The sequence below is a fragment of the Thermobia domestica genome, chromosome 5 (genome assembly GCF_964235325.1).
Source record: "Thermobia domestica chromosome 5, izTheDome1.hap1.1, whole genome shotgun sequence".
In the NCBI taxonomy this organism is placed as follows: Eukaryota; Metazoa; Arthropoda; class Insecta; order Zygentoma; family Lepismatidae; genus Thermobia; species Thermobia domestica.
In genome coordinates this window covers 280,971,952-280,991,406 of record NC_137458.1, presented here as the reverse complement: position 1 = coordinate 280,991,406, position 19,455 = coordinate 280,971,952, and the positions used below count along the sequence as shown (strand labels likewise).

The 19,455-nt window shown below is 32.4% G+C and overlaps 1 protein-coding gene across 4 annotated transcripts in view; it reads left to right on the top strand.

Annotated features, from left to right (window-relative positions):
* The window catches only part of Blimp-1 (PR domain zinc finger protein 1), a 109,983-nt gene that overhangs the window by 73,232 nt on the left and 17,296 nt on the right, over positions 1-19,455 (top strand). For 3 of the 4 annotated variants that reach the window (XM_081760150.1, XM_081760151.1, XM_081760154.1), the window contains exons 4-9: positions 4,301-4,420; positions 6,801-6,836; positions 9,516-9,641; positions 11,309-11,435; positions 13,301-13,541; positions 16,015-17,096. In XM_081760150.1, coding sequence (XP_081616276.1) covers positions 4,301-4,420; positions 6,801-6,836; positions 9,516-9,641; positions 11,309-11,435; positions 13,301-13,541; positions 16,015-17,096 — 1,732 coding nt within the window. The remainder of the gene's footprint in view (positions 1-4,300; positions 4,421-6,800; positions 6,837-9,515; positions 9,642-11,308; positions 11,436-13,300; positions 13,542-16,014; positions 17,097-19,455) is intronic. The other variant, XM_081760153.1, reaches the window with a different exon arrangement.

Here is a 19,455-nt window from a genome sequence, read left to right as displayed (position 1 = left end):
TCTTCGTCTTCACGTACGACTTTTCTGTTTCGCTATCATTCATTAATTGCAGTCTTGTTCGCCCCTCCCTCTCTTTCCTGCCACCATACCCTCTACCACGTCCTTCATGATACAATTTCTTCTTAGCCAATGTCCCAACCAGTTTCTCTTCTTCTTAATAATAATATCTAAATCTTTTTCCGCTCGACCCAGCTACCTCTCTCCATTCTTCTCCACACCCACATTTCGAGAGCTTCCACTCGTTTTTCATCATTTTTGTGTAATGTCCATGTTTCTGACACATGCTCCATACAGAGCATTTTATGAGTTTTTTTTCTCAACTCTTTACTCAAGGTCCCACAAAATAATATTTTCTTCCTCTTAAAGGCTTCTTTCGCCATTCCTAATAAACATGGATAATAAACAACCTTAATATACTAACGCAAGATTTAATGGTACAGTTGGAAAGCTTAACAGCGGAAGGTTGAATATTAACACAAGAATCAAAGTTATTAGTATTAGATGAATTAGACTAGATTCTCACCCTAATCAGGACATAAACGTTGCTGACACAAATTATATTACGCTTTCCTGTCCCTCAATACATTTATAATGCAGCAAGACAACATATATCCCCCCTTTCCAATCTTGCTTCCTTGTATTGTACCTTTTTTATACATATATATTTTTAAGATTACTTCTAAGAAATAAAGTGACGATATTTTTTTTTGTTTGTTTTTGAAGTCTAATTAATTCATCAAATAAAAACCAACATAGTTTCTTTTTCCTTTTCGCTAAATTTATTTCGCATTGTGTCAGAATCAAAGAGGTTAAGAAACAGAAAGTGCTATTGTTTGCAATGCAGTTTGAAAGTAAATTCATAGCAAGAGATGTCATCTGCATATGTAGACAGAAAAAAAAAAGAGGAGAGAAAAATGTTTCTTTATTACAAACATGACGAATAGGAAATAGTGACCTTTTAATTGTCTAAAACAAAACAAAACAAAAAAAAAAAGTTCCGTTATATTTGAATGCGGCAATGAACTTGATGCAAGGAATAAGTAAACATTAATTTAAAACAAAGAAAGAAAAAAGAAGAAAAACTACAGGAAGGAAGTGTGATGAAAAGTAATAGATTCTGCACGTGTTTCTCTTATGGGAAAGATATAGACAAAGTAAAAGTTATTGTGAGTTGTGTACTTACTAGTTATTGGTACATGTTATTTATTATATATTATGTATTTTTTCATAGTTCACTATTTTTAACTTGAATGTCAAGTAGAAGAAAGGCATTATTTTGACTAACGTATTAAGCTTCTTTTCTCAATGTAAACACTTCGATAGACGGACAACATTTTTGGAGGGAAATTCTATTCAAAATAAATTGTAATTTACCATTACTTGAAATAAAATTTTTCAGTTTATGCCCTCGAGGCTGAGGGGGACAATGTTTAAGACAAATGAATGATGATGGAAGAATTTTTGAAATGGGAATGTAGGAGGAAACGGGAGTACCCCGAGAAAACCCACGGACACGATGTTGTCCACCATAAACTTACTTGGTCGGGGATCGAACTAAGGACCCTATGAACCAGAGGTAAACGCTCTATCAATAAACCATTGTGCCACACCCAGGATAAATAATATTTTAATTATTATCAATTTTTATCAATACATCATGTAACAAGATGTGAACGAAAAACATACCTAAGAATTATTTTTTTATAAAAAAAAAAAAAAGGTAAATGGATTCTGCTGAAAAATCAATATGGACAGTGGCGGCACCTGAGAGGAATTTAGAGAACCAAAATTTGATACATACAAATGAAGTATACCATGGACATTTTTGCCCCCTCTTCTCCATTTGGCCACTGTGACTTTCACGCTGAAAATTCGTGTCGATGAATAACAGACATGTTCTACGGACCAAATTTCATTCACGTACGTCTAATGATTCGGGATAAGTATGTAATAATCGTTAAAATATCCCCTTTCCTCATGCCTTCTTTAGGTTGCTTTTCCCAAAATTCGTGCATGTAACATAATGGAGCAATCCTATTTTTTTTTCTTGCTGCCAACTTCACGTGGCACCTTTTTTTTTTTATTAAAATCTTCATTTTTAGAAAATTTTCCGTAGGATTTCAATAAGAACTTGTAATGTTTCATCTCTTTATGAAAATTGTATCACTCCAGCAAAATGGTTTTAAAAAAATTCTTAATCATAAATATTTTCGTAAAGAAAGAGAAAAAAAGAGACCAAAACCTATCTATTTGCTAGTTTTGGCGTTTTTAACATTTGATTATATAAATGTAACATCCTGATGCGCCTCTGAGCGACAGAGCGTCGCAGCACGGTGACCTCGTGCTCTCCGCTAGGCTTGACGTAATTCAACCTGTCGCTAGCAGATGGCGCTGGAGCAGACTTAGGCCCACAAAATAGACTACTTTTTATGCCAAGTGGTTTGTTTGTCTTCTTATATAAATGAGATAGGGAGTCATTATTTTGTGTACATTTTCACGTTAGTTACACAAATTATTTGTGTATTAATAAAATCTCAATTTCGAAAATTCTAGCACTTCACTCTCATCATTTAAGTTTTTTAAAGATTTTATATAAATTTTAACATCACAATTTGAATTCTGTAGTTTAATTTCATGTATTCATCATTCCAAAATAATCTAACAGGACTCACAGATTGAAATTTATGTGAGTCACCTTCGGTATGGAAATTGTGTTGAGAACCGCTTGACGTAATTTCAGAATTTGAAAAGAACGATACACCACTTATCTTTACTCTAAAGATTATGATATTCAGGTAGTATATACTTGGCTACAACATAGTTTTGATGATCAACAGCCCCATACTTGCAAACTTCATCAGGAAAAGTAACTTAATCAACGTGATTAGTGCCAATATATTAGCAATGAAAAAAAGAAAGAAAAAAATAAAGAAATTCAGGTCTACACCCACTTAATGCTTCTGTGTAAATAAAGGGATAGCGGTATTTCTTTTGGAGAAATTAAAAAAAAAAAGGAATCGATTTCGTGTTTTCTTGATATATTAGTTTCACTTGTTGTCAAGGTCATGTCCATAGGCTATTAAAAGTCACGTTGAGAACACGAAAAACGGTAGATCGATAACAAAAGACTATCGTCAAACTGTCTTTCCAGTAACTTCTTTTTTTTTTTTTTTTTTTTTTAACAATTCCTCTATTTTGCGATGTCAGTCTGAAAATCGTGATATAAAATTTTCCATTCTTTTAACATCAAAGTTCAATGTGTTAGATACTTTAAGAATTAGCTCTAATGACTTCCGTGTTAATCTATTATCGATAAGGAGAATAGATGGAGTTCTTAATTATATTCTTTTGTTATCTTACTTCAAGTAATTCAGTTAATATCTTCGAATAATTGATAATGCTTACATGCTGTATGATCTTTATGCCTACTTAACTATAACAAATGTATTGTAGCGGATCCAAGGGGGAGCTATAGCTCCCCCTTGACCCTGAGGTATACATTGGATGAAATGGACTTCAATCCTGTTTTACACTAGATAAAGCGGCAAACTATGGTTTAGCCCCTCCCTTGATCATATCCTGGATCCGCCACTGTATTATATATATTTGTTTGTTTGTTTGCTGCTACAATATTGTTTGAGAATTGTCAGTGATACTTGTCTATCTAGGGACAGGTGTTTAGTAGCATCGATTCAGAGCGTCACTGTCGTTAGATTTCTTAGCTAATTGCTCACTACTTGCGTATTCAAATAATTTTTCACTTACCCTCACGACACTGAGTCACGATCGAAAATAAATAAATATAATCGTTCGTGCCTTCGGCGCGGGAGACCCGGGCTCGATTCCCGACAGGAGCTCATGAAGTCCGGATTCCACGTTTAAGCTGTAGGTTCACGTCTCATATAGCCTCACTGCTGAAAGAAACACTAAACTCGACAAATCCAATCTCAATCGGGGAGGAAAAAAAGGTTGAACCCTTGTCTGAAATCAAATCGTGTCTGAAGTTTGTTACTCATTAGTCCACGGTAACCCTTCTTGGCCTGAGGAATTTCATTTAACGTGATCAACATATCTAAGTATTTATATCTGTCCATGAAATCGCTTTATCCACATAGAAACTTTTTTTTTCACAAAACAGGAGAAGGTATGTAATATACTTAGCAGTAGTGCATTTCTCAGTTCTTTTTCGAACTATCTGAGAATCTGAAAATAATACAAATAGATTTTATTTGTTACTTACCAGGTTAAAACTTTTTAAAAATACTAATATTTTATTTTTATTTTCTTTGTTTATAAATAGGTGCTGGGAGTATGGAGCACAGGGTACATTCCCAGAGGGACCCGGTTTGGACCTCTGGTGGGAGAAATCTACGCCAAAGATGCTGTGCCCAAGACCGCAAACCGAAAATATTTTTGGAGGGTAAGAATTCACTTTCTTAACTTTTTTTAATCTTTCTTTGCCTTCTTCAAAGGACTCAAATCTTAATGTAATTTAAATTCCTTTTTGTTTTGGCTTTGTATTTAATTGATCCTTTTGTAAATCCCTCCTCTGCATGCTAATTTTGAAAGGATTGTTGCATAATATTGTTCGCTGTACAGTTTTCTTTCTTTTCTTAAAAAGAAGGAAAGAAAGAAAAAATAACAAGATATTGACATTAGTCAACATGCAAGTTAAAACTTGCTAATGGTGATGTAGTTCTCACAATTTACTAAAAGATGGCGCCAATGTCTAGTAGGTTTATTTATCTTGATAGAAGAGAACCCTCTGTTGTCGATGTTTAGAACTACGTTCTGATGACGTTATAGTAGGTTTTCTATTAGAAAAATGTCTTCATTCAATGTCTACGAAGTTCATATCAGGAATAGGGTATTATGAAGTTGTTAAAAGCTAACAAATTGGAGAGTTTGGTAATAACAGAAAAGATAATTGAGAATATACAATATTTACTGTATAGGATCATCCACATACTTGATCTTAATGACATATTAGGAAAATAAATATTTAAAAAAAAAAATAAAAGAAACAATTATTTTTTTAAAAAAAAAAGTACCATATATATATGAAATAAAAACAGAATAAAAATTGAATATCGATGCTGTATAATCAATACTACACATTTCTAAGTATTGTATTTTCAAGCTTCAGTTACGTTTTCATTTTCTGTCATTTTTATATTTGTTTTTTTTTTTTTAAAAATCTGGCGTGGTAAAACAACAGAGCAGGTTAAGTAGGCTTGCGCCACTCTCGCAATATGGTAAAAGAAAGAAAACAATAATTTGAGATCCAAATAATAACAGTATTTTTAAAAAAAAATGCTTAGGATAAAATCAAAATTTTTATCGTTTATGTTTATAATTCCTCTTTTTCTATAGATGTGCTATATTCTATATAGCACATCTTCGAAAAATATGCTATATTCTTTTTGAGGAGGAACAGATTTTCTTTTCCTCAAGTTATTCGGACTTAAAATACAGGAAAAGTGATGACTATTGCAACTAGTGTATGGGTATGTGAAGAAATTAATTGAAAATAAAAAATTGCACTGAGAGATACGTTGATATCTAATATGTTGCAGGAAACATGTAAATATCTCAATAATAAGCAAACACAGAGTTCAAGAATCGAAAACTCGATTTAGAGGCCGTTCAAAAATTTTGTGGTATGCTATATTCTTTTTGAGGAGGAACAGATTTTCTTTTCCTCAAGTTATTCGGACTTAAAATACAGGAAAAGTGATGACTATTGCAACTAGTGTATGGGTATGTGAAGAAATTAATTGAAAATAAAAAATTGCACTGAGAGATACGTTGATATCTAATATGTTGCAGGAAACACGTCCTAAATATCTCAATAATAAGCAAACACAGAGTTCAAGAATCGAAAACTCGATTTAGAGGCCGTTCAAAAATTTTGTGGCCACTGATCCAAAAATGCATGTAAAGATCCAATATATTTAAATCAAAAATTATATTTTACGCCTTATATCTGGAGAACTACATACAGTGTAGCCAAACCCAAGCTATCAGTTAACATAGTATGATGTGCGTATTCCGTTAAAAGAAAAAAAAACCTCGATTTAGGGCGGTTTTTTAAAAAAAAAATTGTGGCCCCTAATCCAAAAACTAATTATTGGTCAAGATCATAATCTTTTCATGCATTTTTTTTTAAAGATCTTTCCTAAAATTCTTGTTAAGTTGGAAAATATTTCGTATTAGATTTAAAGCATAGTTTTTTTTTCATAAAATCAGAAAATCAAGTTCATCTGTCATTTCAAATATTTAGGACGTTCTAGACAATGTAAATATATATATATATATATATATATATATATATATATATATATTCGTAAATGCTTTGGCTATATTTATCTAGAATGGTACTTTCACCTGCATCGTTTATTTATAACTAATGTCGTTCTTATCCATCAGAAGTACCTTGTATTTCTTAATAACTAATATTTGTATATAGTGCCTCAATGGGGAAAGATAATCAATCTTTTTTTTCTTGTTGGCTTGGTGGCAGAGGTGATGGTGGTCAAACTTCGTGCATATGAAACTTTTTTTTTTTTAACTATTTCACAACTTCTATTTATCTACTTATTTACCTATTGCTAATATTCATGTTTAGAACTTACAACTTTTAATATATCTTTTTTTACATATATAATATCTGTTTTTTTTTATTCTATCATTTGTGTATATATAAGTAGTAAATGTCTTAGTCAACTAACTTTGACAACTAAGACAGAAATCCTTTAGCAATACCATTATTCACTTTGTCTTTTCCTTGCTACAAATAGGTGCAGGTGAAGGAAGAACCAGGTTGCTCCCCAAAGGTAAACAAGCCTTTTGCATTGGGTTATGAAATATTATGCTTTCTTTTGGGCATCTACCATATTGTGCTTTAGCAATTTGTAGATTTGGTATAATAAATAGGTTAATGTTGCATGTGTATGTGGTCCTGCACTACCTTATGTTTATTTCGCTTGATGGTTAACTTAGAATTGCTGTTAGATACTTTTTTTTCCCTAATATTTGATTTACATTCTCTTGTATTGTTGATTGTTTGTTTCGTTTGCCAGAAAATTGCACATTTTAAAATAGTTATTGGCTTGTTGTTGAAAGCAAAAGACAACACTTCGTGTTCAGTACTTTCAAATAATGCAATAAAACCTATCAAAAGTTGCTGAATTAATATGTTAGTAATAGTTAACTTTACCTAAGAATATCAAAGAATCCCTTCATATAAGGGTATACACGGTGTTTCAAAATAACACGAACAACGTTTTGGAGGTGATTCCTGACACCAAGATAAGACAAAAGGTATGGACCAACATCGGTGTACAAACGCTTCCTCTCGGAGCTATAGGATGCCGAAAACATGAAAAAGAAAATTAACTTTAAAGGTCCATAGCTCCAAAACTATGGGACCTACCGTAGTCGAGTCAAGGCTTCACTTAGGACTAATGTGTGCAATGTCAAAAATACGTGTTCCACAATCCAAAGGTATTCATATAACAATTTTTATAGAGGGAGTTTGGCTACGGGCATATAATTTGAAGTACTCACAAACTACCTCTATAAGAATTGTTGCGGAAGTACTAATTCCTAAGTGAAGTCTTGATCCGGCTACGATAGGTTCGATAGTTTTGAAGCTATGGACCGTTAAAGTTAATTTTTTCATGTTTTCAGCAGCCTATAACTCCGAAAGGAAGCATTTGAGCACTTGAGCAGGTTGGTCTATACTTTTTGTCTTATCTTGGTGTCAGGAATCAGCTCCCAAACGTTGTCCTTGTTGTTTTGAAACACTGTATATTTCATAAATAACAAGGAAAAATGCTATTTTTTATTCACTTATTTATTGTTTCTTTTATTTTCATTATTTCCTTTTTCTCTTTTGTTATATTTATTCAAATATTTAAATACTCAGCATGCTTTGTGCTAGAAATTTTACCAACAAATTTTAAATGCAGCAATTTAATAATTTCTTATCTACCTGTATTTGAGCCATCACGACAACCCACCTATCGAAAAGAAATTAGGATTTCATAATAGCTGTAACCTTAGAAGTGTACAATTTCAAGATAATAGTAACTGAATAGTTATGGATTAGTTTTAGCATAACGTTCCTAATTTTCTTCGAATGTCGTACTTTAAACATAATCAAGATAAATCTCTTTGTTTGAATCAATAATATAAAACAGTTTTTCATGATTCCTATGCACATTGTATATTAGCTTATAGACTACTGTAACATGCTTAAACTTATAATCCGGCAGCGCAATGGGGACGAGTCTAAAAGTAAAAAATTCCTAACTTGATATACTCTAAAAATTGATAATATTTTAATAATATACTTATTTTCCAAAGTATTTTGAGAAACTTGTAAATGTAAAGTTCTTATAGTAATTAAAAAAAAAAAAAAAACTTTCAGAAGAAAGATGTAGGAATTTGAAACTACTGAAAATTGGGGATAAATTATTTATTTCTTGATATGAACAATATATTAAATTTTATCTATTATTTTCTTTTGTTATTTTCTTTTACCCTGCTGCAGCGATAACGTTTACGTATATTTAGTTACAGGGCAGCCCGGTACCTTATGATAACAAAAGCTTGTGGTCAGACTTGTTTAAACTTGTTTTATTTATGCTGTTAAAGATATAATAAGTGAGAAAGCCATAGGCGATTGAAGTGTATTTTTAATTTCTGTGAAATGAATGATAAGTATTAAGGAAATACAGTTTAAAAGGAATAAAAATAATTTAATTTATTGAAATAACTATCGCGGCAAGTTTTGCTGGTTATTAAAGTAATTTTAAACGAACTGGGACCGTAATATTTAATTGTGTATGTGTGTTACATATATATATATATATATATATATATATTGCTGGTTCCGCCCAGGACCTTATTGCGATTAGCTCGAAAGAAGAATAAAACTGTCTCATTCCGTTATAAATAATCTGTCAAAACGGATTATATTATATGTGACACACACATATACAATTAAATATTGTGGTCCCAGTTCGTTTAAAATTACTTTAATAATCACCAAAATTTACCACGATAATTATTTCAATAAATTAAACTTTTTTAAAAAAAAAAAAATCGCATTAAACTTTGTATTTCCTTAATACCTATCATTTATTTCACAGAAATTAAAAATACACTTGCATCAACTAGGCTTCCTCACTTATTATAACTTTAACAGCATAAATAGAACAAGTTTAAACAAGTCTGACCACAAGCTTTTGTAATCATAAGGTACCGGACTACTGTCCTTATTCCCCTCTAATTAAACATTATTGTTGTACTGCTTATTTTTATTATTCCATATAATGCAAAGAGAGATGTTGTATATTGCACATTGTACAAGTACCATAATAGTGCAACTAAGGATAGTTCAAAACTGATTGAAAATTAATGTATTATGCTATAAATGTAACATTACCACATGAAAAATAATTGAACATTTATAAAAATCTTCAATATTCTTTATTTTTTTTTTCTAGATATATAAAGACAACGAACTTTATTATTACATCGATGGTTATGATGTAGCAAAGTCTAATTGGATGAGATATGTAAATCCAGCATACTCTTCAGAGTCTCAAAACCTGATTGCCTGCCAGTACAAGGTGAGTACAAAACAATATCTAAAGGTTTTTTTTTTTTTTTTTTTTTGACAATTAATAAAGCAATGTTCAAATTATTTCGTATAGAAATTTAGTTAGTGTAATTATGTCTTGGATTGTTATAGTTGGTCATACAAAATAATTACGATATTAATCCAAGCGAAAATTGATTGCTTTTTACTTTCTTGATAGTTAGTCTAATGTATATAATTTCCAAAATTCATTACTCTAACGTATAATATCTTCAAAATTTGTTACAACAGAGTTTGAAAATTTATAATATAGACTAAGCTATTTATTATTAAAATATTTAGTTACAAAATACGGAAAAAAAAATATATTACGATAGACATGCTTAATTGCAAACACTTGTATACATGGTAAAAGTCTTGTACAGTCACGTTTAAACGTTTTGGACTATTCACGTATATTTAATTCATATGTTAATGTATCACGTATCTTTCACAGGTGATTTATTTTAATTTGAAAATAAATGAAAGCACCTTACAAACTATACTAAAATTTTCATAGAAACAAAGAAAAAATAAAAAAAAATAAAGAACAATGAACTAGGAATAATTTTACCACAGAGTATAGACACACGAGTTTCAAAAGATAAGCAAACGTTGCATTTTTTATAAACGTGACTGAGAACCCCTTTTTTAAACCTTTGCAAATTTAGAATATTTGAACATTTCTACGGCATTCTTTTAAAATTTGTATTGATTTTCTTATTTTAGAAAGGGGTTGTTAAACTTTCGACCTACGATTTGTACTTTTTTAGAATTTACAATCATACCTTTAAGAATGATATAGATTATAGATATGTTCCACGATACATTTCATTAAAGTTTTCAGTTTTGAGGCTTTCCAACTATGTTTATTGCTTAAGTTTGTCATTGCTCAACGATGAAGTAGGGGTAGAGATGAAGTTTCTGGTTTCTCGAAAGTGCCATACATAAGAGTAATATTAATTAGCTACGAAATAAAATCAAAATACCCAGTCCTTGTTCAATTGAATTGTAATCCAAATTCCTGCATCAATTTCCAGCCTTCTAGATCTCTTTTAAACCACAGGGGAAAGAAATAACTTATTGACTCGATTTTCCAGTGGGTGACTCTTAAAAAAAATGCACCTATTACAGTGGTTTAAATTCCACCTTAAGCTATAAGTCCACGTCTCAGCTTCGGTACCAAAATGGACGCTAAATTGAAATTCAATCCAATCATTAGCTGTACTTGATAAGTGGGCTAGAATTTACCTTTATGAACTTACTTACCTCGGATAAACGTTTCTCAACCTAGAAAGTATTCCACAAATAAATAAATAAATAAATAAATAAAAATAAATAAATAAAAGTAAAAATAATTTTAAAAAACCTTGAAATGTATTTTTTCGAGGATTAATCATTATCTCTATTGGTTAGTGTCAAAATAGTTATGGATGCTTTCCAAATAATCGTACTTCGTTATTTTTTTATTTATTTTTTTATTTTATTTTTTTTTACTATTCATGACATGTCTAGTGTTATTAGTTGTCTAGTAAACAACTTGTAAAATGGATTTCTTATTTAAATTTATCATATAGATAAATGTAGTAAGTTATAAACTATTGTAAATTTTCAAGTATGTAGTACTACAATAGAACATTATTATTTTTTTCTTTTCAGATGAATATATATTTTTACACAATCCGACCTATCTTGCCAAACCAAGAACTTTTGGTATGGTACTGCCGAGAATTTGCAGAACGGCTCAACTACCCTTTAACGGGAGAACTTATGCTGCAAAGAATTCGTAAGTATTCAATGACTCTCTCATTCATTTTGAAACTACATAGAATTTGAGGTAAACAGATAAATGAATTTCAAATTTTTCAGATTTATAATATGCATTTCTGTATTTGTACTATTCGTAAATCAGTCAATATATTGTGGGGAACTGAAGGCAATTCTTATTTTGTTTCCCAATCTATTGTCTTACATTATATAATACGAGGGTGATGATGATACAAGTATCAGTGAAGAACTTGCAATGTCAGCATAGTCCCCATTACGGGCAATACACTTGCGCCAACGCAAAACAAGGTTTTCCATGCCGTTGGCGAAGAATTGTGGTGGCTGTTGGCGACATCACTGCCGAACTGCTGCCTCCACCTCGGCGCCACAGCTGTAGCGTTGGCCTCTTAAGTTTGGGGAAGAGCCAAAAGTCGCATGGCGCAAGATCCGGACTATAGGCAGGATGAGGTAGAATGTCAACGACACTTTGCCAGCAGATGGGACAACTTTGAATTTTTTTGGCGGATGAGAGGACTACATCGACTGACACTTCGTTTCCGGGTCGTAATGGTGTATCCATTACTCGTCGCCGGCAATGAATGTTCCTCGGTGCACGACCTTCCACAGTCAGAAATTCAATGACACCACTGGATCAACCGGACGTCACTATTGAATACCGTGGATTACTCCATTACTCTGGAACGAGAAGATATAAAGACAAGATGAAACAAGTGACATTCTATATTTTAAACATCAGTGCATTAGTGATAAACAGTTCAGAATGTTTGCAGTACTATTGGCCAAGTAGTAGGCTTGGAGGCATTACTTTCTGAATCATCCTCGTATTCCAATTATTTCTTTCTCTTTTAACATTACTTGAATATTTGTATTTATTAATTTAATATAAGAATTTAAACCGACTGCAAAAGTCTTTTATTGGAACAAGATATTTTTAAAAAGAAAAATGGCAAAACTAGTAGGTTTTCTTCTATCACAAAGAAGAAGTGAGAATGAATAAGTGAAAAGAAAAAAAAGAAAGAAAAACTAGAAAACATTCATCACACAGTATATTATGCCATGTATTGTGCAACCTTAATTCTTGAAATATGCATGTATTAATATCTGGAAAATAATCCAATCAACGTTCAATTTATTAACAAGCCATATAACAACTTGTGCACAATAAAATCTTGTACCAACATCGAACCGTACTTGGCGAGAGAGAGAGAAGTTGAAATGTACTTTGCAGAAAAAAAGAAAGTATACATTACTTATTAGGATATTTCAACAGCTGTTTCGCACCTGAAAATCTTAAATTTATATTTCATGAAAATCTTTAGGCCTTATTAATATAAAATTGACAACTAATAATTAGGAGTAGTCAATATATTGATTACGATCGACCAGTTGACATTGCACCATTTTGATTAATTATCAATGTTCCACTTTTCATTTTCTCCCCATTGGTCTAGTGGTTAGCAAGAGCATCTTTGGTGCACATGGTCCCAGACTCGATTCCTGGTGGAGGAACTTTGAAATGGAGATATATATATACACACTATGGTGATTTGGCTTTTACCTTCAACTGTAGGTCCGCGTCTCATATAGTCTATGTCCTGAAAAGGGAGGCTAAACTCCAAATACTTTCACTGCCAGTGTTCTCTGTGGAAGGATATATCTACTTTTTATAGATCTAAATTTCAAAGTTCCTCTTCCATTTAAAGAAAAGTCAGATTTTAACAATCACATTAGTTGCAATATTTTATAGTACATGATATGTGAAAATGGCTATTTATGCGAAAATTAGTAAATTTTCTTCCTTTATCGTTTACAATACTTACAATGCATGTAATATTTTTTAAATGCTGTATTTATCTTTTCTAGGGCAACAAGTGCAGCAACAAGCTGCCGAAATTCCTAATGATCTTCAAGAGAAGATGTCCTCACCCAGTGTTTCACCCAGCAAAGAGCCATATGACGCACGAGGCAACCAGCTGACACCTACTGACGGATCTGTAAGGTCGGATGAAGGGTATCATAGCAACGGCTATCATGATGATGCTTTTACTCCGCCAGAGGACAGCAGTGACTCGGATAGTGATAACAATTATGTATTAGATTTCAGGTATGCATTTTACCTGTTGAAGAATATTATTCACTCTGATAGTAATTATACCGGTACATTGCACAGTTATGTTGGACATAAGAATGTAGCAGTGATTAATTTTAATTATTTATGGGGTAGAGGTAATAAACAGAAACAGTTAGTAGGAAAATTTTAAGTACAGGGTGGTTGTAAAGTCAGTATCTATTTGTAACAAAAAAATATTCAAAAAGTAAACAAGTTATCACAGTTTTATTTCCATTGAATACATTATTAGGATGTACCATTTGGTTATTAAATTGCATTTGAACGTAAGCACCCGCAATTTTCCACTTAATTCTGGAATCTTTCAGAAACAGAATGCACGGCTCTTCTTAGCATCTCAACTGGAACATTTGCAAACACTTCACGGCTATTTTGTTCAAGACTGTTAATTTAATATCCCTTGGTTTTAACTTGTACACTTGTTCCTTAGCCCAACCCCAAAGGAAGAAGTCGCATGAGGTTAGATCGGGGCTGCGTGCAGGCCATTCTGTCGGCACTTGCACCACTGACCTCCAAACTTCATACCTGGTGGCAATCTTAGCTCTGTCTTCTACGCTGTATAGACCAGTCATTTTGCGGTTTTTATTGGATCAACCTCTGAAATCATAAATTGTAAACCTCACATTAGTAAACAGTATTATACGCCAGCTAGAGCTGATGCTAGTTTCTAGGATAATCTAAATTAAAAATAGATATTGAATTTACAACCATCCTGTAGATAAGAGGAGGAAACTTGTGCTACTATTTCATACGGAACTTGTTGTTGAAGTAATTGATAACTTAGAAATGATTATATGTTTGTTGGATATACAATATAACTTTATATATCAGCATAATTTTGCTCATTGGGTTGCGTGGATGTTACCATAATGTTGCCTGCAAGTTTGACAGAACTCACAGAGATGAACACAGCGGAATGTTGTCGAGAAGCACACATTTTGATTGTAACATTTTGGGTACAAAGAGACGAGCAGATAGGTAAATGTAGAGAATATTACTTTAGTCGGAACTCCACATCTCAGTAGATATGCAGTAAACCGAAACGTCCAAAGTAGTAGGAACGCATGGAAAATAAGCTCAGGATACATAAGATTCTAGTTGAGAACAATGACAGCTCCTAATAGAAGTCACATCACTTAAAAAAAAAAAAAAAAAACTAAGAGAAGTAAACTTACTTAATGTATTAAAAGAATTAATACACAAGATAAGGTTTATTTTCTTTGTTTGCAGTGCTAGGAGAGGTTTTTTTTTTTTTTAAATTCGATGTGACTTTCCTCAAAAACCGCTACTTGTTGGAAAGCCTATAAAATGTAACAATGAATAGGCTAAGATGACAATGACAGAATCTTAGGGGAGATGGGTAGTAACAACCCTGACTGAATTGAATTGGTAAGGATGGGATGTGTTTTTTGCTTCTATCGCGATAAACATTTTCATTTTTCAAGCCGTGAACTTATTAAAAAAAAAAAAAAAAAAAAAAAAAAAAAAAAAAAGCAAGACTGTCACCTATTCGGTAATGTAAATGTAATATGCATTTCTTCTACCTTTCAAATTAATTAAGTTTACAAGTTTCATGGAACCAAAATTTATCTTTAGGTGTATATTTTAATAGAATTTTGTAAATGTTATACATACATTAGTCTAGCAGTACTAAATTTGAGTTTATATTTCATACAATCAACTCCATTTAAAATAACATTAACATTGCCGTTAATTCCAATTACACATCAAGTAACGAGGAACATATATTATAAAAAGAATCAAGGATGGTGCTTGAGAGCTTACTTTTTGAGTTTCAGCTTAAATCTGGGTCGAGATTATTGAGACACTCCTGTTCCCTTGCACTTTTTATCATTCACATCTTTATATTTCTCTTTGAACTGAACACAGATAAATAACTCACAAAAGATATGTATTTGTCGTATAAATACAGGGTGATTATAAAAATGACTTCCAAGTCCTTCAACAGTTGTGGCGCTGTTAGTGGAGAGCCCATCCACCAACTGTTGAATGACTTGGAAGTAATTTTTTTCTCGAAACCGAAACAATCATGCACATTGAGCAGTACAGTTGATTTAATGTGCAACTCATGCTAAAACCTTCGTATTTCGATTCAAATGTCACTTGTAACCGAATCCACTTTCGTTATGCCAGTTACAGCGCCATCTATTGATACACTTCGAATTGTTTTTCTTCTTACGCCATACCGTTTCTCTCTTCTTCAAGTATATTCAGTTCAAATTTGAAGTCGTTTTGACCAGTGGTTCTTCTTTTACAGCATTTTGAAAGTGGGACTTTAATTATAATCACCCTGTACATACGGCAGGATTATTATGACCCTGACAAAACAGAATGTGAGAAAATAGTCTTTCTTTTTTCTTTCTTTGTTCCTTTTTCTTTTCCTTTTTAAGTATATCCACTACATAGCTTCCGTTTTTTCTTTTTTCAGTAAAAAGCCTCCGGTGAAACACACAGAAGAGCTGGAATCGAAAAATGAGTACAGGAAGGTGAAAATTAAAATTTCCAAGGCGCTGTACCATTACAAAATCAAACCTGACCAAGAAAAGGAAGTGGAAAGGACATCGCCCCCCTCAGTGATGGTGGAACCACAAGTGTTTAAAATGTATTCAAAATCTTCGTATTGTGAAGAAAACTCAGAACAGCCAGCTAATTACAAATATTACGAGGAACAAGGCAGCCCCCCTAGTATTTTAGAAAACATCTTGCTTCGTCGTATGGACAAAGAATCTGACTCAAATCAATCGGCGGCAAGTATTACAAGTAATGGTCCAAATATCGAGTGTCCACCCTCGCCTACTGAAATGGCGTATTCCTACAAGAAGTCTCATCGATATGTGTCTGCCCCAGAAGTGACAGTGCACAGCCCTGATTCAAGTTCGAATCCAACCCCAGCGTTGCCCGCGGTTCCCCCACCCCCTCCTTTAGCTAAAATATCATCTGCACCATCATCACCCCCACCCCCTCCCCCTGCACCTTACAGTACTGCCCCGCCCCCAAGTTCAAATGGAGAGCTGGTGTACGTGAACGGCATGCCACAGCTGTTTACCCCCCAGTTTAATATGTATCCGTACCATCATGGACTTCAAAATGGTGGTGTGACTACTTCGCATCATAACGGACAACCATTAACGTATACTCCACCACCGAATCATGACAGGGCTCCACAACCACCACCACTAGGACTACAAAACGGACATGCCCTTCCTCCACATTCTTCATTTCATGTGCATCCATTACCACAAAGGCCGTCCCCACCCAACTCGCTCTCACCGAACCCTCTCAGTCCGAACAGCCAGGCGAGAGGGTATCGGTCGCTGCCCTATCCGCTCAAGAAGAAAGATGGGAAGATGCATTATGAGTGCAATGTGTGTTTTAAGACTTTTGGCCAGCTTTCTAATTTAAAGGTGCATCTGAGGACTCATTCTGGCGAAAGACCTTTCAAATGTAATGTGTGTACGAAGAGTTTCACGCAATTAGCTCATCTCCAGAAACATCATCTAGTCCATACAGGTGGGTTTAGACATGGGAAACAGTAGTAGCATTATATATACACGTAATTTCTTATGTGTTTTAGAAAGGTAGAACATATTTGAGTTATCAGTTGATGTTGGTTTCTTGTTCTAAAAATTTCGAATTCTTTCAATTATTTATTTATGTATTTATTTATTTTAAAATTTAGTTCGAAATACTTGGAATTCGAAACACTACGACTGATACTCAAGATAAAGGGGTAAGTAATCTAACTCAGTTTTTTTCATGTTGGCATCATATATTTTTCATAGTACAGTATATTAACTATATGTTTTCCCCTTGTTATTTGTTAGTTGTTTAAAGTGTGATCGAAAACGGATAGTATATAACAAAAGGAAAAATCCTGTATTATTATTATAGGTAATCTGGTATTAATTTATCTACAAATGTTATAACATCAGGTACAATACGACTCCTTGTTTATTTTGGGTCACTTTCTTTGTTTAAAAGAAAAGGTCAGGTGCAAGTTTAAGCAGCGATAATGTATTTATTCGTGATTCAAATTGAATAACACTTTTATGTGAAACATATTCGCTAATGTTTGCTTCATAAATAACACATACTTGTGTGGCTGAAAAGTACTTGCTTTGTGATTATGAGAAGTATTCGCATTGTTTAGTAAAAAGAGTTCATTTTCAGTTAATGAATACGCATATTAGCGCTAATTAAGTTATTAATAAATATATAACTTTGCACTAGTTTAAGTAATTTCTATTTTCTGTATTTTGCATACTATCCAATAGGTTTTATATTAACCACTATCGTCTTAAATAGAAGATAATGGAGATAGTTATATCATATTAACTATTAAGAGGATCCATCACGGCGAATTTAAAATACCGCTAATTTTACAGTATCGAAAAGTGAAACAAGAGCTCGCTAGACAATAATATTTTACATGAGATACTGTTATCACGACTAACGTATCTGCTTTCGATTTCCACCCATTTAGAAAATCGACATTTATTTTCGCGTTTTTTAAGTGACTGAAAACGTAAAGCTAGTGATAACAGTACCTCATGCAAAATAATGTTGTCTTGTGTAGCGCGCTCTTGTTCCACATTTCGATTATCTATTTGAAGATATCACATTATTACTGTAAAATTAGCGGCATTTTAATTTCGCAGTGATTAGACCATACTAGAGCTATAAGGATTAGTTCAATTATTAGTATGAATTCAGTAGCATTTGCAAAGTTCTTACTCATTATCAGTTATTCATATACAATTCTGTTTAATGTATTTTAACGTTAAAAAATACTTTGCAACAAAACTCAAAGTACAAATTAAGATAATTAATAAACATTTCTTTTAATATTGTACGAATGTTTTTATGAGGCATAAAAATATGCATTAACCTGCAAGCAAGGAAGAACGATAATGTTAAGCAAGCAAATAAGATTCTTAGCAAATATCGAGCGTAAGAGTAATTTATATAAATTTTATCTGTCGTTAAATTAGCACTTAGGTTTAGGAAGCTTATAAATTTACAACATGTATTCCCATTAACTATATAGCATTTTGTTTGTAGTTTTCTGTAATATAAATTTAATTTGGTATACTATATATAAAAATACTATACTTTGGTATCTTCGTGATGTCACTTTGTTTCAAGTCATAGAGAAGTTTCTAAGTTTCTAATCAGACACAAAGAAAAACTTCATTTTTCAATAGTTCGTATTTTATTTTTCCTTCTTCATATGCTTAGCTGCTGATAATAGTAGATTTTTGATCATAAAGTTTTACGCTCCGAATTTTTTAAGGATTACAAATTCTCTGACATGTTTCTGAAAATTACAATGTGTCCGTTACAAATTTATTACACAATGTTTTGTATAGCTAGCCAAAAATTCCATTCATTTTCAAAACATTTTCAGTCTCTCTTACATAGCGTTAAATGAAATGGCAACAATATTATTTCTAAATATCTTTCTTTATAGATCTCATTTAATAGTTTCATTTCTAAACACATGTTCCATTATTTTCTAATTCTACTTACTCCAATGTCTTTCTAATTCCTATTCGCGTTTTATTCGTCTTTCATGTGTATAGTTTCAAACATGCAAATGTTTTTTTTTTATTATATCAATGCCATTTCTTGGAAATGTTAACCATATATAGGAAGTATAAACCTTGTAGTACCTAAAATCAAAAATTGACTAATACATACGTGTACGTATTATTAAGTACGTAAACATATTGCCCGAATAAAACAAGAAAAGCCACTTCACTCTACTACTACTACAATTTTACTTCAATTAATTTGAAATGATAGTTTGATAACGTTTTCCCATGTTAGAATTATGGCATACTTTTCGTTGCTTGAGTACAATTTCCCT